At 46.7% G+C, this 23,153-nt stretch overlaps 1 protein-coding gene across 8 annotated transcripts in view; it reads right to left on the bottom strand.

Annotated features, from left to right (window-relative positions):
• LOC139547138 (lysine-specific demethylase 6A-like) overlaps positions 1 to 23,153 on the bottom strand; it is a 107,523-nt gene that overhangs the window by 16,675 nt on the left and 67,695 nt on the right. For 5 of the 8 annotated variants that reach the window (XM_071356168.1, XM_071356167.1, XM_071356166.1 and 2 more), the window contains 12 exons: positions 22,989 to 23,138; positions 21,186 to 21,308; positions 20,818 to 20,895; positions 10,947 to 11,054; positions 10,308 to 10,754; positions 8,577 to 9,487; positions 6,854 to 6,983; positions 4,737 to 4,842; positions 1,185 to 1,390; positions 881 to 927; positions 691 to 765; positions 210 to 358 (listed from right to left, as the gene is read on the bottom strand). In XM_071356168.1, the coding sequence (XP_071212269.1) occupies positions 210 to 358; positions 691 to 765; positions 881 to 927; positions 1,185 to 1,390; positions 4,737 to 4,842; positions 6,854 to 6,983; positions 8,577 to 9,487; positions 10,308 to 10,754; positions 10,947 to 11,054; positions 20,818 to 20,895; positions 21,186 to 21,308; positions 22,989 to 23,138 (2,530 nt within the window). The remainder of the gene's footprint in view (positions 1 to 209; positions 359 to 690; positions 766 to 880; positions 928 to 1,184; positions 1,391 to 4,736; positions 4,843 to 6,853; positions 6,984 to 8,576; positions 9,488 to 10,307; positions 10,755 to 10,946; positions 11,055 to 20,817; positions 20,896 to 21,185; positions 21,309 to 22,988; positions 23,139 to 23,153) is intronic. The other 3 variants (XM_071356173.1, XM_071356171.1, XM_071356170.1) reach the window with 1 other exon arrangement.

Raw genomic sequence — 23,153 nt, forward strand, 5'->3', positions numbered from 1 at the left:
TACAGTGTGTATGAGTGCATCAGTGTGTGTGTGTGTACAGTGTGTATGAGTGCATCAGTGTGTGTGTGTGTACAGTGTGTATGAGTGCATCAGTGTGTGTGTGTGTACAGTGTGTATGAGTGCATCAGTGTGTGTGTGTGTACAGCGTGTATGAGTGCACAGTGTGTGTGTGTACCAGGCGTGTATGAGTGCACAGTGTGTGTGTGTACCAGGCGTGCGGCTCCCAGGGACCTTCATGTAGAGCTGGACAGTGTTCATGCCCAGGATGGTGTGTCCTACGTGGCTGAGCAGGTTGCCAGCAGACACCACCCTGGCGAACGCAGGCAGCTTACTGAGCTCCTGCAGATGCAGTTTCCACCTTGGATGAGGTCAGAGGGCAAGGGTCAGCAGTAAACTCTACTGCACAGACACACATCGCACCCAACCTCAGAGATCCTCATGATGATAACAATGCCTAATCCAAAACCAGCCCTTGTCCCTTCTCCCTAGGCCATACCCCGTGTCTGTTTCTACAACCAAACGGTCTGGAGATGGCTCCACCTGTAGACCCTAACCAGTCTGTTTTTGGACCATGATATAATCTGGTTTATATGAAGAGGTAAATCGACTCACATTAAAAATTGTCAAACTAAAGTCTCTCGTTAACAGAACTACATAATGTTGTCAGTGAGAGTTGGGTGGAACACTTACTTCCTATCGTCAGACAGGTCGATGTTGGTGCCAAACTTGATGTGTTTGAAGGGCCCTTTCTTCCGCCACGGCGCACTGCGGGATCATGGCATATGTAGTTTAGACAGAGCAGAGCGATATCACACACAGACCGAGAGAGAGACAGACGGCCAGGGAGGCAGAGACAGACGGCCAGACAGAAACGTCTTACCTCTCTGCGTTGGCTGCCTCTGCTTCCAGCTCCATCTTCTTCTCCTCCTGGGAAATACATTCAATATAGATTTATGTTGTCTAGTTTGAGTGACAGAGTCAGGAGAGAACATGTGAATATTCAGTGTCTGACAGGGGTTGGTCTCAGCACAGTGAACACACGGCCTTCAGAGAACAGGACCCCGCTCAAAACTCTGTGTGCCTCTAATCAACAAGGCCTTGTATTGAGAGCATTTGCAATGGTGATGGTTCTCTGTGTCGGTCTGTCTGTGTGTCTGTATCCTTCACCTGCTCCCTCTACTAACCCGTAGTGATTCCTGGAAGGACGACGCCTGGTATTGGGCGTACTTGGCGATGGTGGTGTGTGACTGGCTGCTCTGGCAGCGCCACATCTTCCTGGTGCCGCTCAGGTCCCAGTTCTCATCGGTGGGCTGAGACAGCTGGGTCCGGACCTCCACCAGGTGGTCTGGGTTAGCCTCCACCAGGGTCTTAGTAGAGAACAGACCCAGGTCTGACAGAGTGGACGAGCGAGAGAGAGAGCGAGCGAGAGAGCGAGCGAGCAAGCGAGAAGACAGCGAAGGAGAGGAAAGAAGTGGGAGACAGAGAAAGGGATCGGAAATGAGGAAAAGTGGAGAGATGTGATGTTTAGTAAACTCACAACTTGCATCTGCAAAGAATATGTCACTAAAAATCAGCTAATTTCTGACAGCATGGCTGAAAAGTATTACACTGCACCTATCATACTACTATGTCTGACCCTGTAAAACAACACATTACACTGCACCTATCATACTACTATGACTGACCCTGTAAAACAACACATTACACTGCACCTATCATACTACTATGGCTGACCCTGTAAAACAACACATTACACTGCACCTATCATACTACTATGACTGACCCTGTAAAACAACACATTACACTGCACCTATCATACTACTATGGCTGACCCTGTAAAACAACACATTACACTGCACCTATCGTACTACTATGGCTGACCCTGTAAAACAACACATTACACTGCACCTATCGTACTACTGTGGCTGACCCTGTAAAACAACACATTACACTGCACCTATCGTACTACTGTGGCTGACCCTGTAAAACAACACATTACACTGCACCTATCATACTACTATGGCTGACCCTGTAAAACAACACATTACACTGCACCTATCATACTACTATGGCTGACCCTGTAAAACAACACATTACACTGCACCTATCATACTACTATGGCTGACCCTGTAACACACCACATTACACTGCACCTATCATACTACTATGGCTGACCCTGTAAAACAACACATTACACTGCACCTATCATACTACTATGGCTGACCCTGTAACAACACATTACACTGCACCTATCATACTACTATGGCTGACCCTGTAACAACACATTACACTGCACCTATCATACTACTATGACTGACCCTGTAAAACAACACATTACACTGCACCTATCATACTACTATGGCTGACCCTGTAACAACACATTACACTGCACCTATCATACTACTATGACTGACCCTGTAAAACAACACATTACACTGCACATATCATACTACTATGGCTGACCCTGTAAAACAACACATTACACTGCACATATCATACTACTATGGCTGACCCTGTAAAACACCACATTACACTGCACCTATCATACTACTATGGCTGACCCTGTAACAACACATTACACTGCACATATCATACTACTATGACTGACCCTGTAAAACAACACATTACACTGCACATATCATACTACTATGGCTGACCCTGTAAAACAACACATTACACTGCACCTATCATACTACTATGGCTGACCCTGTAAAACAACACATTACACTGCACCTATCATACTACTATGGCTGACCCTGTAACAACACATTACACTGCACCTATCATACTACTATGGCTGACCCTGTAACAACACATTACACTGCACCTATCGTACTACTGTGGCTGACCCTGTAAAACAACACATTACACTGCACCTATCGTACTACTGTGGCTGACCCTGTAAAACAACACATTACACTGCACCTATCATACTACTATGGCTGACCCTGTAAAACAACACATTACACTGCACCTATCATACTACTATGGCTGACCCTGTAACAACACATTACACTGCACCTATCATACTACTATGGCTGACCCTGTAACAACACATTACACTGCACCTATCATACTACTATGACTGACCCTGTAAAACAACACATTACACTGCACCTATCATACTACTATGGCTGACCCTGTAACAACACATTACACTGCACCTATCATACTACTATGACTGACCCTGTAAAACAACACATTACACTGCACATATCATACTACTATGGCTGACCCTGTAAAACAACACATTACACTGCACATATCATACTACTATGGCTGACCCTGTAAAACACCACATTACACTGCACCTATCATACTACTATGGCTGACCCTATAACAACACATTACACTGCACATATCATACTACTATGACTGACCCTGTAAAACAACACATTACACTGCACATATCATACTACTATGGCTGACCCTGTAAAACAACACATTACACTGCACCTATCATACTACTATGGCTGACCCTGTAAAACAACACATTACACTGCACCTATCATACTACTATGGCTGACCCTGTAACAACACATTACACTGCACCTATCATACTACTATGGCTGACCCTGTAAAACAACACATTACACTGCACCTATCATACTACTATGGCTGACCCTGTAACAACACATTACACTGCACCTATCATACTACTATGACTGACCCTGTAAAACAACACATTACACTGCACCTATCATACTACTATGGCTGACCCTGTAAAACAACACATTACACAGCACATATCATACTACTATGGCTGACCCTGTAAAACACCACATTACACTGCACCTATCATACTACTATGGCTGACCCTGTAACAACACATTACACTGCACATATCATACTACTATGGCTGACCCTGTAAAACACCACATTACACTGCACCTATCATACTACTATGGCTGACCCTGTAAAACAACACATTACACTGCACCTATCATACTACTATGACTGACCCTGTAAAACAACACATTACACTGCACCTATCATACTACTATGACTGACCCTGTAAAACAACACATTACACTGCACCTATCATACTACTATGGCTGACCCTGTAAAACAACACATTACACTGCACCTATCATACTACTATGGCTGACCCTGTAAAACAACACATTACACTGCACCTATCATACTACTATGGCTGACCCTGTAACAACACATTACACTGCACCTATCATACTACTATGGCTGACCCTGTAACAACACATTACACTGCACCTATCATACTACTATGGCTGACCCTGTAACAACACATTTCACTGCACCTATCATACTACTATGGCTGACCCTGTAACAACACATTACACTGCACCTATCCAGTGTGTGTTGATGTGGCATGAAACAGTAGAGAACTGATGGAGTGAGGGAGCCAATATATATTCTTTGCAGCAAATACTTTACTCTACATGCCTACATTGAATGTAATGACACTCTCTGCTTGCAGGTGGTGCTGTTCTCATACATGTAAAGTTGTTCAACAGACACACACACCCCCAAGCCAGTGAATGAGTACACACACACACACACACATACACACACATACACACAAAGAAATGAGTGCATACAGATACACAAAGCTTTTACTACGTTAAACAAAAATTTGAATGATTTCCCAAACAGGACTAGACAGAAGACTTGTATTTATTTTGCTGGAGTGGAATGCCACCAGCAGCAGTACTGTATGTAATGACGGTGTATGACTGCCAGCAGTGTGTGTAACTCACCCAGTTTGAGCGCCCCGGCCAGCCCTCTGATGACAGTGACAGGGTTGGAGGGGTTGGTACAGAACTGATGAAGCGGAGGGAAGAAGGCGTCTCTCTTATTCTCCAGCTAAACACCATGGGAGAAACAGACAGATCAGAGACCACACACGCTCTAATGTCGAGTATAGCCAAACCACACTACCAAACTGTAACCAACTGACTACCAAATTATTTACATTTACATTTTAGTCATTTAGAAGATGCTCTAATCCACAGCGACTTACAGGAGCAATTAGGGTTAAGTGCCTTGCTCAAGGGCACATCGACAGAGCCTTGTCAGCCCAGGCATTCGAACCAGCAACCTTTCAGTTACTGGCCAAACGCTCTAACCACTAGCCGACCTGCCCACCTCTAACCCACTAGCCCACCTCAATTACCTCTAACCACCACCAGGCCACCTCTAACCACCACCAGGCCACCTCTAACCACCACCAGGCCACCTCTAACCACCACCAGGCCACCTCTAACCACCACCAGGCCACCTCTAACCACCACCAGGCCACCTCTAACCACCACCAGGCCACCTCTAACCACCACCAGCCCACCTCTAACCACCAGCCTACCTGCCACCTTAAATGGTGACTTTTGACTTGAAATGCAAACTAGACCGTTAGTTGTAATAAACACTAAGACCATAGAGCCCAGACCAGCCATAGAGCCCAGGCCAGCCATAGAGCCCAGGCCAGCCAGATGACAACTACATTTACCTGAGAGAGTAAAAAGCACAGGGGAATGAAATCCCAACCAGGGTTTCTGTTTGGAAAATGTGGCGCCGGATATTTGACCGGCAACATTTTAAATTTACCGGACATTCGAGAAATCTGCCGGACCCATATGCATAACCTGATTAGGGCGTCCACCCACAAGTGCTCAGAATGACATCACATTTAGAATATGGTAATTCATATTAACAGAACATGCAAGTCGAGGATGCAACCTTACAAAGCAATGAGTCTGATGCAACAGATCAGAACGTTTATCTTAAAATGTTAATAAGCTATTATTTGTTCACATTATAAGCGCAGCAATGCACACAAGGCAGTAGACTACAAGTGAATGTTTGTCCCATAATGCAACTGGCAGGAAACCACAGTGTCAAAAGGGCGCCTCTCACACAAACGGTTTCATGTGACAGATATTCAAATATGTGTTAGAAATGTAGAACGAGAGGAGATCTAGTAGGCTACTTTGAAGCAAGATAAGACATGCCTCATATGTTTTAAAATGTCCAGGTTTCAAACAATTAATTAGGCATAGCCTACTGACTTCAGATCATTGCAAAGTGACATGTGACACACTGATGAATCTTGCCATCTTTATGTAATACATGTATCACTAGCCACTTTAAACTATGCCACTTTATGTTTATATACCCTACATTACTCATCTCATATGTATATACTGTACTCTATACCATCTACTGCATCTGCCTATGCCGTTCTGTACCATCACTCATTCATATATCTTTATGTACATATTCTTTATCCCTTTACACTTGTGTGTATAAGGTAGTAGTTGTGGAATTGTTAGGTTAGATTACTCGTTGGTTATTACTGCATTGTCGGAACTAGAAGCACAAGCATTTCGCTACACTCGCATTAACATCTGCTAACCAATGTGTATGTGACCAATAAAATTTGATTTGATTTGCCTTCTGATGAATGTTTGAGATGCAGCAGCTTCAGCAGCTCTTGAGCAGTCTGACAGATTTTACACTCAAAGGCTCTGTATCTGTATGTTGTATGCGTGTGATAAATAAGATAATGAATATACTGTAGCCCACACACACACCAATTTAATTCCACTAAATGATGCAAATGAACCTATAGACCGATAAGCATGAGCAGTCAAATGTATTTACATCCACTGGTATTTCCATCATTCAAGAGGCTAAAAAAACATATTTCACAACGGGATTTTTTCTTCTTCTCCCGGACAATCGGCCAGCGCCAATTTCATTCATCTGGTTTTTCTAAAAATAAAAAATAAATAGTCCAAAAGCCGGCTATTACAGGCTAACGGAAACCCTAATCCCAACATACAGACATGACTAAAAACCCTCACAGCTATTTACTCACGTAGATACTGGGTGTGGAGGGGTTGAGTTTGTCCTTTGGCAGCGAGGGTGAGGGGGGCAGGGGGGGCCGGGGCGGGGGACACTGATCAAGGAGGATACTGCTGCTGGACAGGCCATTCTTCCCCAGGTTCCTAAAGACACGGGGAGGGGGAGATAGAGTAAACACTAGGTCTTAGTATAAACAGGAATTTTAAACTGTTCCAATAACAATGCTTTTTGTTGTATCTCTCCCATCTCTCCTCTGTAATTGGCTAGGTGAGAGAGCACAGATCACTTTTCAGCTAATAGGAGCAGCACAAACCAACACAATGAGTCTAGACATGCATTGTGGAGCGGAAAACACTTAACAGAGTACAGATTAACTGGTACTATGGCTGTGTTTACACAGGCAGTCCAATTCAGATAAACATTTAAAAAATATATATATATATTTTTTTTTTAACTTTTCACAAATCAGATCAGCTTTGGATTAAAAAATAAATAAAAAATAAAATCTGATGTGAAAATTTGACAGACATATTCTAATTGGGCTGCCTGTGTAAACAGCCTAATGAAGTGCTTCAGTAAGAGAAAGAAGCCTAGAGAAGCGGTTAACCAAATCTCCAATCATATACAGAGCTGTATATAACAGCTATGGCTCAGGTTGTGTACACACAAGGCTTACTGCTCAGGAACTCTACAGCCCTGTCAGTTACTGGCCACTCCCTGTAGACACTAAACAGAATGGGGCCTCCAGATGTGGTAAAAACAAATAACCCACCCATCCAGAAACATCCAGAAACATCCCTTAGTGCCCAGCCTAGTCACTGGTGTCCATCTGAGGACATCCCCATTGCCTATCAGATACTGCCATGTTCATCATGTCCAAGTCCTTCAGATCCACACTTTTTTAATTTTTTTTTATTATTAACCTTTATTTAAGTCAGTCAAGAACAAATTCTTATTTACAATGACGGCCTAGGAACAGTGGGTTACCTGCCTTGTTAAGGGGCAGAACGACAGATTTGTACCTTGTCAGCTCAGGGATTGGATCTAGCAGCCTTCCGGTTACTGGCCCAATGCTCTAACCACTAGTCTACCTGCCGCCCCCTAATAAGCACAACACTGATACAACTATTTGGTAACCCAGAGCGGAACTTAAACAGGTAAGGCTAACTAAGGCCTAACTAAAAGGCTAACTAATGAAAGGGGGATACCTAGTCCGTTTTACAACAATGCATTCAGCTGAAATGTGTCTTCCGCATTTAACCGCGTCAGCTCAGGGATTCGACCCAGCAACCTTTCGGTTACAAGTCCAACGCTCTAACCACTAGGCTACCTGCCGCCAACTAAAGGCTAACTAAGAGCTACAGGCCCATTAAGGCCAGGCTGGCTGGCTACAGCACAAAGACCTTCAAAAGGCAACTCAAACCACAGCCGTCTTTCTCACCAAAATAAATAAGTCATCAGCGACTCTGCAAGGCACCACAGTCAGGCACCACAGTCAGCCACCACAGTCAGCCACCACAGTCAGCCACCACAGTCAGCCACCACAGTCAGCCACCACAGTCAGCTCCATGTGACTCAGACAGTGAACTCTAGTTAGTATGACATTTACAATGGAAACACTGCATAACAACACATAGCCTTTACCACATCCATCTAATGGGCGTACACTCCGATCAAAACGCAAATTGGCTACAATTGAAGTGTGACTGATGTGACAGAAGGATATGATTTCCTACCTGCATGCTTTGAGCACCTGGTTGGAGCTGGGGTAGATGGATACTGAGGACCATGAGGCCAGGGCTGGCCTTCTGTGAGCCAGCTCAGTGGGATCCACCTTGACTGGGCTGCAAGAGTCCTCTAGCCGCTTACCATTGACCTGTGGGGTAGTGGTGGTACCGGTGGTTCCGCTGTTGGACGGGCTGCTGTTAAGGCTGGCGAGGTTGATGGCTGTGGGGGGGTGGGGGTTAGTGGAGCGAGGGGGGGAAGGGGTGGTGACGGACATGGCTGAGAGGGGCCAGGAGGCCACAGAGTGTTCCGACAGGGGTTTTGGACCTCCATGGTGGATGTTGTTGACCTTGATGTTATCGTCCGTGGTGGCTCCTTGATTAACGCCACAATGATGATGATTATTATTATCATGGTTATCATCATCCTTATTATTGTCCTTTCCTCTGAGCAAGGCTGAGAGCTGAGGGTCGTCTGAACTGAGCGCGCCCGGGGGAGAGCCGGGCTGGGATTGGCTCCCCGAGCTGTACGTGGTGGTCACCGCCCCCTGCTGGATGTGATTAGCCAATCCCTGTGTAAGGGCGGTGGAACTGGGACTGAGCAGTGTCCCTGCAGGGGTAGCCAATCCACTGCTGCTTCCTAAAGGCGTGGTCTCTTTGGTTTGGGCCCCTGAGGTAGTGGTGGCGGAGGGGAGGGGAGAGGAAGGGAGATGGTTGGGGGCACCGCCCCTCTGTGGCGAAGAGGAGAAGGAGGAGAGGGAGGAACAGGAGGAGGAAGAGGAGGCAGGGCAGGGCCCGGTGGAATGTCCGACCTGATTTAGACTTTGAACACCAGGGCCAGCAGCCTGGGTGGGATGGGAGGGGGAGGAAGGGTGTTCTCCGTTGGGACATGCCGAATATGAACCTGGACCTTTGTGAAGCCCCTGACGGAGAAACAAAACAGCAATGAACGTTAGAGGGTGAGACAAAACAGCAACGAACATTAGCGGGTGAGACAAAACAGCAACCAACATTAGAGAGTGAGACAAAACAGCAACCAACATTAGAGGATGAGACAAAACAGAAACCAACATTAGAGAGTGAGACAAAACAGCAACGAACATTAGAGGATGAGACAAAACAGCAACCAACATTAGAGGATGAGACAAAACAGCAACCAACATTAGAGAGTGAGACAAAACAGCAACCAACATTAGAGGGTGAGACAAAACAGCAACCAACATTAGAGGGTGAGACAAAACAGCAACCAACATTAGAGGGTGAGACAAAACAGCAACCAACATTAGAGAGTGAGACAAAACAGCAACCAACATTAGAGGGTGAGACAAAACAGCAACCAACATTAGAGGGTGAGACAAAACAGCAACCAACATTAGAGAGTGAGACAAAACAGCAACCAACATTAGAGGGTGAGACAAAACAGCAACCAACATTAGAGGGTGAGACAAAACAGCAACGAACATTAGAGGGTGAGACAAAACAGAAACCAACATTAGAGGGTGAGACAAAACAGCAACCAACATTAGAGGGTGAGACAAAACAGCAACCAACATTAGAGAGTGAGACAAAACAGCAACAAACATTAGAGGGTGAGACAAAACAGCAACGAACATTAGAGGGTGAAACAAAACAAGAAAGAGTGAGTGTGAGACCAAGTCAGAGCGAACGAGAGTGAAAGAGAGCTAGAATGATAGAGATAGACAGACAAGAGCAGTTCCCAGAGACAGTACCATCAATATGTACCTGAGGGGAGTTGGTGTGTTGCTGGCTCTTCCAGGCCTCCTCTGCATTACTGGTACTGTTACTGTGGTGACTGGTGTTGTTGCTGGTGGGGGTATTGGTATCACTAGTGGCTGTGCAGTTGTGAGGTAGACAGTTCTGCTGCAGGTAAGGCACGTTTCTGTTACTCCTGCCACCTCCCGTTAGACCCCCCGGTAAAGTGTCTGCACCCGGTAGACCGGGTGTGTGATTATTGCCCATGGTCCCCGCCTCCTGATTACCCAGCTGTCCCAGGTGACTTAAAGATAAAGGTCCGTTGGCCATTGGCTGAGGAGTGCAGGGAGGGTGGGCTGTGGTGTGACTGACAGGTGAAGTCCGGGAGAGGGGGTGAGGCGAGGGGAGGAAGTTTGGGGACAGCGAGGGGCCATTGGGTAGGCTGGGCCACAACTGGCCTACTGCCTGCTGTTTTACCTAGCAAATTAAAATGGAGAGATGGGAGAGAGACAGAAAGGTATCGTTAGTGGAAATTTAAAATAAAACAACGTTATACTAGCACGTCTTTTTCTTATATATAACACTCCAATTGTCTTTAAACACTGGAAGGGAATGGAGGCTGAAGTTATTCATACAGAAAGACACAGGTTCGTTTGAGTGTGTGTGTACCTGCTGTTGATGCTGCTGCATGAGGGAGAACTGGTTTTCCAGCTGATCCAGAATCTGTACCTGTGGTGGTTTCAGACTGGTCCGGTTGGTCCGGAGCTGATCCAGGAGCTAGAGGTGGAGGGAAAGGCATTTAGAACCATCCTTAACTGGTTCTAAACGCTTACGACTTAAATGCTTACGACTTGTATTCTTACTATTCAGTCCTCAAGTTGCATTGGAAAAGGGCTGTAGAGTCTAAAATTACTCGCATTAAAACCAGGCAAAGCTGATTGACGCTCTACAGCTTCAAACACTGACGTCCTTTTGAATCCTGACTCCCTCCCCCTGTGTGTTTATACTAGAGACGTACCGCTGAGCTGCAGCTCCCCCTGTGTGTTTATACTAGAGACGTACCGCTGAGCTGCAGCTCCCCCTGTGTGTTTATACTAGAGACGTACCGTTGAGCTGCAGCTCCCCCTGTGTGTTTATACTAGAGACGTACCGCTGAGCTGCAGCTCCCCCTGTGTGTTTATACTAGAGACGTACCGCTGAGCTGCAGCTCCCCCTGTGTGTTTATACTAGAGACGTACCGCTGAGCTGCAGCTCCCCCTGTGTGTTTATACTAGAGACGTACCGCTGAGCTGCAGCTCCCCCTGTGTGTTTATACTAGAGACGTACCGCTGAGCTGCAGCTCCCCCTGTGTGTTTATACTAGAGACGTACCGCTGAGCTGCAGCTCCCCCTGTGTGTTTATACTAGAGACGTACCGCTGAGCTGCAGCTCCCCCTGTGTGTTTATACTAGAGACGTACCGCTGAGCTGCAGCTCCCCCTGTGTGTTTATACTAGAGACGTACCGCTGAGCTGCAGCTCCCCCTGTGTGTTTATACTAGAGACGTACCGCTGACCTGCAGCTCCCCCTGTGTGTTTATACTAGAGACGTACCGCTGAGCTGCAGCTCCCCCTGTGTGTTTATACTAGAGACGTACCGCTGACCTGCAGCTCCCCCTGTGTGTTTATACTAGAGACGTACCGCTGAGCTGCAGCTCCCCCTGTGTGTTTATACTAGAGACGTACCGCTGAGCTGCAGCTCCCCCTGTGTGTTTATACTAGAGACGTACCGCTGACCTGCAGCTCCCCCTGTGTGTTTATACTAGAGACGTACCGCTGAGCTGCAGCTCCCCCTGTGTGTTTATACTAGAGACGTACCGCTGAGCTGCAGCTCCCCCTGTGTGTTTATACTAGAGACGTACCGCTGAGCTGCAGCTCCCCCTGTGTGTTTATACTAGAGACGTACCGCTGAGCTGCAGCTCCCCCTGTGTGTTTATACTAGAGACGTACCGCTGAGCTGCAGCTCCCCCTGTGTGTTTATACTAGAGACGTACCGCTGAGCTGCAGCTCCCCCTGTGTGTTTATACTAGAGACGTACCGCTGAGCTGCAGCTCCCCCTGTGTGTTTATACTAGAGACGTACCGCTGAGCTGCAGCTCCCCCTGTGTGTTTATACTAGAGACGTACCGCTGAGCTGCAGCTCCCCCTGTGTGTTTATACTAGAGACGTACCGCTGAGCTGCAGCTCCCCCTGTGTGTTTATACTAGAGACGTACCGCTGAGCTGCAGCTCCCCCTGTGTGTTTATACTAGAGACGTACCGCTGAGCTGCAGCTCCCCCTGTGTGTTTATACTAGAGACGTACCGCTGAGCTGCAGCTCCCCCTGTGTGTTTATACTAGAGACGTACCGCTGAGCTGCAGCTCCCCCTGTGTGTTTATACTAGAGACGTACCGCTGAGCTGCAGCTCCCCCTGTGTGTTTATACTAGAGACGTACCGCTGAGCTGCAGCTCCCCCTGTGTGTTTATACTAGAGACGTACCGCTGAGCTGCAGCTCCCCCTGTGTGTTTATACTAGAGACGTACCGCTGAGCTGCAGCTCCCCCTGTGTGTTTATACTAGAGACGTACCGCTGAGCTGCAGCTCCCCCTGTGTGTTTATACTAGAGACGTACCGCTGAGCTGCAGCTCCCCCTGTGTGTTTATACTAGAGACGTACCGTTGAGCTGCAGCTCCCCCTGTGTGTTTATACTAGAGACGTACCGCTGAGCTGCAGCTCCCCCTGTGTGTTTATACTAGAGACGTACCGCTGAGCTGCAGCTCCCCCTGTGTGTTTATACTAGAGACGTACCGTTGAGCTGCAGCTCCCCCTGTGTGTTTATACTAGAGACGTACCGTTGAGCTGCAGCTCCCCCTGTGTGTTTATACTAGAGACGTACCGCTGAGCTGCAGCTCCCCCTGTGTGTTTATACTAGAGACGTACCGCTGAGCTGCAGCTCCCCCTGTGTGTTTATACTAGAGACGTACCGCTGACCTGCAGCTCCCCCTGTGTGTTTATACTAGAGACGTACCGCTGAGCTGCAGCTCCCCCTGTGTGTTTATACTAGAGACGTACCGTTGAGCTGCAGCTCCCCCTGTGTGTTTATACTAGAGACGTACCGCTGAGCTGCAGCTCCCCCTGTGTGTTTATACTAGAGACGTACCGCTGACCTGCAGCTCCCCCTGTGTGTTTATACTAGAGACGTACCGCTGAGCTGCAGCTCCCCCTGTGTGTTTATACTAGAGACGTACCGTTGAGCTGCAGCTCCCCCTGTGTGTTTATACTAGAGACGTACCGCTGAGCTGCAGCTCCCCCTGTGTGTTTATACTAGAGACGTACCGTTGAGCTGCAGCTCCCCCTGTGTGTTTATACTAGAGACGTACCGTTGACCTGCAGCTCCCCCTGTGTGTTTATACTAGAGACGTACCGCTGAGCTGCAGCTCCCCCTGTGTGTTTATACTAGAGACGTACCGCTGAGCTGCAGCTCCCCCTGTGTGTTTATACTAGAGACGTACCGCTGAGCTGCAGCTCCCCCTGTGTGTTTATACTAGAGACGTACCGCTGAGCTGCAGCTCCCCCTGTGTGTTTATACTAGAGACGTACCGTTGAGCTGCAGCTCCCCCTGTGTGTTTATACTAGAGACGTACCGCTGAGCTGCAGCTCCCCCTGTGTGTTTATACTAGAGACGTACCGCTGAGCTGCAGCTCCCCCTGTGTGTTTATACTAGAGACGTACCGCTGAGCTGCAGCTCCCCCTGTGTGTTTATACTAGAGACGTACCGCTGAGCTGCAGCTCCCCCTGTGTGTTTATACTAGAGACGTACCGCTGAGCTGCAGCTCCCCCTGTGTGTTTATACTAGAGACGTACCGCTGAGCTGCAGCTCCCCCTGTGTGTTTATACTAGAGACGTACCGCTGACCTGCAGCTCCCCCTGTGTGTTTATACTAGAGACGTACCGCTGAGCTGCAGCTCCCCCTGTGTGTTTATACTAGAGACGTACCGCTGAGCTGCAGCTCCCCCTGTGTGTTTATACTAGAGACGTACCGTTGAGCTGCAGCTCCCCCTGTGTGTTTATACTAGAGACGTACCGTTGAGCTGCAGCTCCCCCTGTGTGTTTATACTAGAGACGTACCGCTGAGCTGCAGCTCCCCCTGTGTGTTTATACTAGAGACGTACCGCTGAGCTGCAGCTCCCCCTGTGTGTTTATACTAGAGACGTACCGTTGAGCTGCAGCTCCCCCTGTGTGTTTATACTAGAGACGTACCGCTGAGCTGCAGCTCCCCCTGTGTGTTTATACTAGAGACGTACCGCTGAGCTGCAGCTCCCCCTGTGTGTTTATGCTAGAGACGTACCGTTGACCTGCAGCTCCCCCTGTGTGTTTATACTAGAGACGTACCGCTGAGCTGCAGCTCCCCCTGTGTGTTTATACTAGAGACGTACCGCTGAGCTGCAGCTCCCCCTGTGTGTTTATACTAGAGACGTACCGCTGAGCTGCAGCTCCCCCTGTGTGTTTATACTAGAGACGTACCGCTGAGCTGCAGCTCCCCCTGTGTGTTTATACTAGAGACGTACCGCTGAGCTGCAGCTCCCCCTGTGTGTTTATACTAGAGACGTACCGCTGAGCTGCAGCTCCCCCTGTGTGTTTATACTAGAGACGTACCGCTGAGCTGCAGCTCCCCCTGTGTGTTTATGCTAGAGACGTACCGTTGACCTGCAGCTCCCCCTGTGTGTTTATACTAGAGACGTACCGCTGAGCTGCAGCTCCCCCTGTGTGTTTATACTAGAGACGTACCGCTGAGCTGCAGCTCCCCCTGTGTGTTTATACTAGAGACGTACCGCTGAGCTGCAGCTCCCCCTGTGTGTTTATACTAGAGACGTACCGTTGAGCTGCAGCTCCCCCTGTGTGTTTATACTAGAGACGTACCGCTGAGCTGCAGCTCATGGCCTGCTTTCTTTCTCCTGTTATAAAATGTGCGCCTATTCCATAACATGGGGCTTGTGAAAGCTGACCTTTTCTACACGAGAGGATCCGGATAAGAGAATCGTCATGATATCGTCTAAAACCTGAACAATGTAAGCTACAAAGTACACTGAACAAAAATATAAACGCAACATGTAAAGTGTCAGTCCCATGTTTCATGAGCTGAAACAAAAGATCACAGAAATGTTCCATATGCACAAAAAGCCTATTTGGCAGACAGCGTGTATGATGTCATGTGGGCGAGTGGTTTGCTGATGTCAACAATGTGAACAGAGTGCCCCATGGTGGAGGTGGGGTTATGGTACGGGCAGGCATAAGCTACAGACAACGAACACAATTACATTTTATTGATGGCACTTTGAATGCACAGAGATACCGTGACGAGATCCTGAGGCCCATTGTCGTGCCATTCATCCGCAACCATCACGTCATGTTTCAGCATGACAATGCACGGCCCCATGTCGCAAGGATCTGCACACAATTCTTGGATGCTGAAAATGTCCCAGTTCTCCCATGGCCTGCAAATTCAGACATGCCACCCATTGAGCATGTTTGGGATGCTCTGGATCAACATGTCTGACAGCGTGATCCAGTTCCTGCCAATATCCATCAACTTCGCACAGCCATTGAAGAGGAGTGGGACAACATTCCACAGGCCACAATCAACAGCCTGATCAACTTTATGCGAAGGAGATGTGTCGCCCTGTATGAGGCAAATGGTGGTCACACCAGATACTGACTGGTTTTCTGATCCATATCTGTGACCAACAGATGCATATCTGTATTCCCAGTCGTAAAATACATAGATTAGGGCCTAATGAATTCATTTCTCAATTGAATGATTTCCTTATATGAACTGTAACTCAGTAAAATCTTCGGGGAAAAAATATAAACGCAACATGCAACAATTTCAGTGTATTATGTCACCATTATGGAAAGGGGAGACTCTCACAAACACAATAGTGTCGGTTGTTTGGCTCTACGACACCCACACATTTTATGGAAATCCTGATTTTGAAGAGGTCTTCTCACAAAACCAACTGTCCAGACCAAACCGTTGGGAGCTACAAACCAATGTCACCAATAACGAACAGGGACACTCTCAAACACAAAGGTGTCGTTTGATCTGCTCTACGGCGCACACAAGCTTCAGGGGGCGTCGTCTGAAGGTAACCCAGAACCAGTGGTGTAAAGTACTTACGTAAAAATACTTTAAAATACTACCTTAAGTGGTTTTTTTGGGTATCTAATTTACTATTTATATATATATTTTTACAACTTTTACTACACTATATTCCTAAAGAAAATGTACTTTTTACTCCATACATTTTCCCTGACACCCAAAAGTACTCATTACATTTCAAATGCTTAGCAAGACAGGAACATGGTTCAATTCACAGATATCAAGAGAACATCACTGGTCACCTCTACTGCCTCTGATCTGGTAGACTCACTAAACACATCAAGAGAACATCCCTGGTCATTCTTACTGACTTTGTCTGGCAGACTCACTAAACACAAATGCTTCATTTGAGTGTTGAGTGTTGCAGTGTGCCCCTGGCTATCCGTAAAAAAACAAGATTGTGCCGTGTTGGTGCCGTGTTGGTTTGCTTAATATAACGTGACAAAACATGGGTCTAAAATATATAAATACAAATCCTGCCTTCTTATATCTCTCAGATATAGGACAAACACTTTAAAACATTGTTCCTGATGATTTATTTTTTGACTGTCTGTTTTGCCATTTATAAATGTGTTATTCAATGCGCTTCTATAGGCTATAGAGGTAAAGGCCAAATAAACTCAGCAAAAAAAGAAACGTCCCTTTTTCAGGACCCTGTCTTTCAAATATAATTCGTAAAAATCCAAATAACTTCACAGATCTTCATTGTAAAGGGTTTAAAAACTATTTCCCATGCTTCTTCAATGAACCATAAACAATTAATGAACATGCACCTGTGGAACGGTCGTTAAGACACGAACAGCTTACAGACGGTAGGCAATTAAGGTCACAGTTACGAAAACTTAGGACACTAAAGAGGCCTTTCTACTGACTCTGGAAAAACACCAAAAGAAAGATGCCCAGGTTCCCTGCTCATCTGTGTGAACGTGCCTTAGGCATGCTGCAAGGAGGCATGAGGACTGCAGATGTGGCCAGGGCAATAAATTGCAATGTCCGTACTGTGAGACGCCTAAGACAGCGCTACAGGGAGACAGGACGGACAGCTGATCGTCCTCACAGTGGCAGACCACGTGTAACAACACCTGCACAGGATCGGTACATCCGAACATCACACCTGCGGGACAGGTACAGGATAGCAACAACTGCCCGAGTTACACAAGGAACGCACAATCCCTCCCTCAGCGCTCAGACTGTCCGCAATAGGCTGAGAGAGGCTGGACTGAGGGCGTGTAGGCCTGTTGTAAGGAAGGTCCTCACCAGACATCACCGGTAACAACATCGCCTATGGGCACAAACCCACCGTCGCTGGACCAGACTGGACGTCATATGGCACTGAGCCCAATAAACCAGTGGCGGGGTTCTGTGTCAGTACCCTGACAGAGTCAATAAAGTAGGAATTGAAGGCTATTGCTATTTCGACTGCATCCTGTGTTAGATTGTTATTCACCATGATTTCTAGTCTTTTTGCAGTGTTACTATGGTCTTTCCCTGTTAACTTTTTTAGATTCTCCCAGATCAATTTAGAATTTCCCTTTGCTTCACCAATTATGTTAATAAAAAAAGTTTGCCTTGGCCTGTCTGATTTCTTTCATCACCTTATTTCTCAACATGGTAAACCTACGTCTGTCATGCTCTAATTCGGATCTAAGGGCTATTTTTAGAGCATAATCTCGTTCTTTCATCAATTTCCAGATTTCTCCATTTAGCCAAGGCAGAGTGAAATTTTGGCCAGGTTTGGATTTGATTTTCTTTAGGAAACCATTTATTGTAGTCTGGATTGTGGATAGAAAAACCTGACTATCAGCTTCCACGTCTGACAAGAGATCATTCCAGTAAATTCCCTTAATTGCGTTTTCAAAATAGTTGAATTCACTCTTAGGTATTCTTAGTTGTTCCGGCTTTCTAACAGTAGAGATGTTAAACCTGCTCTTAGACAGCTTTCTGGCTGTAAGTGTCAGATTATGATCAGATAGCCCAGTAACCATATTGAATGATTTAGTTACTCTCTCTGGTTTATTACTGAACACCAAATCAATCTGTGTTTTAGAGCAACAAGTCACCCTGGTTGGCCCTTTAACTAGCTGTGTAAGGTCAAAGGTATTAGTGATCCGTTTGAGGGTTTTCCTACAAGACTTGTCTTCATAATTAATATTAAAATCTCCCATTAAGATGACCTCTTTCCCTTAAATCACATTCCCTAAGCATGTTATTAAACTGATCAAAAAACACACTTTTGGTGGAAGGTGGCCTATTCATTCCAATGAGGGTAAAAGACATTTGGGGAGACAGTGTAACGTTCAGGCCAATACAGTCTAGTTCATTATCACATGACCACTCAATTTCTTTACATCGGATATGTTCTTTAATGTAAATCATCACACCCCCTCTTCCTTCAATCCTGTCTCTCCTGAAAACATTGTAGCCAGGCACAATCAAAGCAGCATATGGATAGTTTTTATGGAGCCATGTCTCTGAGAGGCAGAGGAAGTCAAGGATGGAGTCTGAGTAGATGTTGAATTTGATCACTTTTTGGAATGACACTACGAATGTTCAAGTGCCCCTCTAGTAGTCCCTTGGGCTTCTCTCGTGGGTGCCAGATGGCTCAAGAGTGATTGACACATTGAAAAAAGTAACATTTTCTGTGTTTTCTGACGGCTGGGTTTAGGCCGTTTTGTTTCGTTTTGATTAGGGGCAGTTCGCAATTAACAATCCCTCCCACCTGAACTGGATGCCGTGAACTAATTAAAACAGCTTGCGTACCAGAAGCAGAGTCAGGGACCGCATATAGCGACTTGGGTATGTTTGAAGAGTCAAAATCTATCCTGGAGCCGGGTGAGTCGAGAGAAACCATGGGACCATAGCACTCACCCACTTCCACAGTGGCGACGATCAGTGGACGAGGCCATCCACTGCTTTCCACTCCGGTGAGTATCGCTGGCTCGGTGACGTTAGGCCTAGGATTGAGTTGCACATCCCCGGAGAGCAGGAGGGTAGTGAACAGGTAGTTTCCGATAAAATGTTGGACTTGTGTTTGTTACACCTAAACGGTTCAGTGGAATAGGGAGCGAGGTAGACTTGGCCATTATTCAGAACATTATGGTATGCTGTGTACTGTCCGCTCCCGTGGAATGGTGAACCAATGTGTTTGGTGTTGATATTCTCCGGCAGTAGATTTATTGTGTCATCCCAGCAAGGACGCACTGAGATTATCAGTAGAGCAGCTACATAACTGACAATCATGGCAAAGTACTGGAGATAAGACATAATTGCGCTTTAACTCTTTGCATGAGTTACTTAGCTGGGGTCGGCGTACACCTGATGTTTTAGATATAATAACAGCATTCGTTTGAGAAGCGGCACCTGGCGCACCACCCTGTCTTCAGTCCGCCATTATCAGAAAAGAGCCAGCGAGTAGCGATGTTTGAAACATGGTCTGGGGCGGTGTGTCACAGCATCATCGGACTGAGCTTGTTGTCATTGCAGGCAATCTTAATGCTGTGCGTTACAGGGAAGACATCCTCCTCCCTCATGTGGTTCCCTTCCTGACATGCCCCTGCAGCATGACAATGCCACCAGCCATACTGCTCGTTCTGTGCGTGATTTCCTGCAAGACAGGAATGTCAGAGTTCTGCCATAGCCAACAAAGAGCCCAGATCTCAATCCCATTGAGCACGTCTGGGACCTGTTGGATCGGAGGGTGAGGGCTAGGGCCATTCCCCCAAGAAATGTCCGGGAACTTGCAGGTGCCTTGGTGGAAGTGTTGGGTAACATCTCACAGCAAGAACTGTCAAATCTGGTGCAGTCCATGAGGAGGAAATGCACTGCAGTACTTAATGCAGCTGGTGCATTATACCCCAGAATCGAATCTGATTTTACTGTTTAAGCCAATGTGTGTAAATGTGTCTGATTTTAGCTGAGATTATAGATCTTTAAACCTACTCTGACACCTCTTGATTGATTTGAGGATCCCTGTTGCCTTAAAGTGACCCTTCAGTACCCTTCAGATACTGACTGTTACTTTTGAATTTGACCCCCCCTTTGGTCAGGGACACATTATAACATTTCTGTGGAACATGTTCAGTTTATGTCTCAGTTGTTGAATCTTGTTATGTTTATACAAATATTTACACATGTTAAGTTTGCTGAAAATAAATGCAGTTGACAGTGAGAGGATGTTTCTTATTTTTTGCTAAGTTTATATATATTTTATTTGTATACCTACAGGGGCCCTAAAATTCACAATCAAATGGCTTCATCATCTTAAAACAATTCCATATGTTAACTTAGTTGCATTGCAATTTAAGGGCTTAGACCTACAGGGGTTAACAAATACAGTTCAAGGTCTGACTGACAGAAAATAACCCACCTGTAGTCTCTGTGGCGTTAGGTACCAGCTGGGGATCTGCTGTTGTACCGGATTGTTTGTCCACAAGTCCACACCACTCTGTGCTCAGAGAAAAGAGAGATGCTCGTCAATGTACCTTGTAAACGTTTCAGCGTCATTCCTGTTTGCGTTCACCAGTTGTGTGATGGAGTGGACAGTTCCCAGGCTTTAGTACCCGAGCTGGATTGTTGTCATTAGGCACCAAATGGATGGAAACTTACTGAAAAAGTGAGGGACTACCTGGACTTGTCCAATAAGAAACACTCACTTTAGTTATCCGTTGAAACACATCTGAATGAATATGACCCTGGTTTAGGGTCAGTTGGGCTGGGTAAAAGACTGAACCCTACCTTCGCTGGGCTGGTGGTGCGTTTCCTCTTAGCAGGGCTGGACTGACTGTCAGTGTGGCTGGGATGGGGAGAGACCTGTGTCTGTACCTGGCCTCCCTCACCACCCTGGTGGGGCTTACATGCCTGGAGGGGGGGCAGGAGAGGAAGGTTATAAAGGGAGGCAGGAGAGGAAGGTTATAGGGGGAGGCAGGAGAGGAGGGGTATAGGCAGGAGAGGAGGGGTATAGGCAGGAGAGGAGGGGTATAGGCAGGAGAGGAGGGGTATAGGCAGGAGAGGAGGGGTATAGGCAGGAGAGGAGGGGTATAGGCAGGAGAGGAGGGGTATAGGGGGGAGGCAGGAGAGGTATAGGGGGGAGGCAGGAGAGGTATAGGGGGGAGGCAGGAGAGGAGGGGTATAGGGGGGAGGCAGGAGAGGAGGGGTATAGGGGGAGGCAGGAGAGGAGGGGTATAGGGTGGAGGCAGGAGAGGAGGGGTATAGGGTGGAGGCAGGAGAGGAGGGGTATAGGGGGAGGCAGGAGAGGAGGGGTATAGGGGGGAGGCAGGAGAGGAGGGGTATAGGGGGGAGGCAGGAGAGGAGGGGTATAGGGGGGAGGCAGGAGAGGAGGGGTATAGGGGGAGGCAGGAGAGGAGTGGGAGGGAAAAGAGGGGGTCAGAGCAGATGCCACAATCCTGACAACAACGTAAGTGATACTTCTAATCAGGAATCTTAAAGCCAACAAAATGTGTGAAAGTCTTTTTTTCTTGGCAAGAGGAATGAGATGAATTTTAATGTGAGAAACATAAGGAACAAAAATATGGGGGTTACAACCATTTGCCATCAAACCTTTGGTGCCAAGGTAGTTTTAATGTCAAACGCTCATCCAAGAAAAAAAAGACAAGACATGCAAGTTGACAACAGCATATCAGTAGTTTACATTCATTCTGTACACGTCATGTCAAACAGGTAGTCAGGGTGAGGAGATGGGGTGAGTGAGAAAAGGAGTTGACTTATGACCTGTACTGCTGTATTAGGAACCACACAGAGAATTACACCTAGTAAATCTACTGTATTAGGAACCACACAGAGAATTACACCTAGTAAATCTACTGTATTAGGAACCACACAGAGAATTACACCTAGTAAATCTACTGTATTAGGAACCACACAGAGAATTACACCTAGTAAATCTACTGTATTAGGAACCACACAGAGAATTACACCTAGTAAATCTACTGTATTAGGAGCCACACAGAGAATTACACCTAGTAAATCTACTGTATTAGGAACCACACAGAGAATTAGACCTAGTAAATCTACTGTATTAGGAGCCACACAGAGAATTAGACCTAGTAAATCTACTGTATTAGGAACCACACAGAGAATTAGACCTAGTAAATCTACTGTATTAGGAGCCACACAGAGAATTAGACCTAGTAAATCTACTGTATTAGGAGCCACACAGAGAATTAGACCTAGTAAATCTACTGTATTAGGAACCACACAGAGACTTAGACCTAGTAAATCTACTGTATGTGAGCTTAGTGTTTGTGAGGGGGATTCTCTCAACTCAACTCCTTTGGTTTGTCTGCACTGATGCAAAACATTTCTAGACCGGTCGGGTGAATGCAGATATTACTAGAGGGAATCCACTGTATTTCAACTATACTGAGTTTGCAGATCAGTGCCAATGAGAGGAGGAAGACGAGGAAAGATATAGGCTATTAAGATGCACCAGGACAGGTTAGTTTAGGTAGTAGTAGTAGTAGCAGGGGTTTGTTAGCTGGGTGTTACATTATCTGGAGGGGGGGTCTCTAGAGGTCTCACCTGCTGCTGCTGTGCCTGTGGCCCTGGGCTGCCTGCTGCAGTGTTCAGGCCCCCCTGTCTGGAGGTGAGCTCAGCGGGGATGGGCAGGCTCCACGCCTCCTCAATACTAGGAAGCATGTTACCACCCTTCCCCACCGCAACACTACCTGTCTGAGGGTTACACAA

This window comes from Salvelinus alpinus, chromosome 20 (assembly GCF_045679555.1).
Source record: "Salvelinus alpinus chromosome 20, SLU_Salpinus.1, whole genome shotgun sequence".
Lineage (NCBI taxonomy): Eukaryota > Metazoa > Chordata > Actinopteri > Salmoniformes > Salmonidae > Salvelinus > Salvelinus alpinus.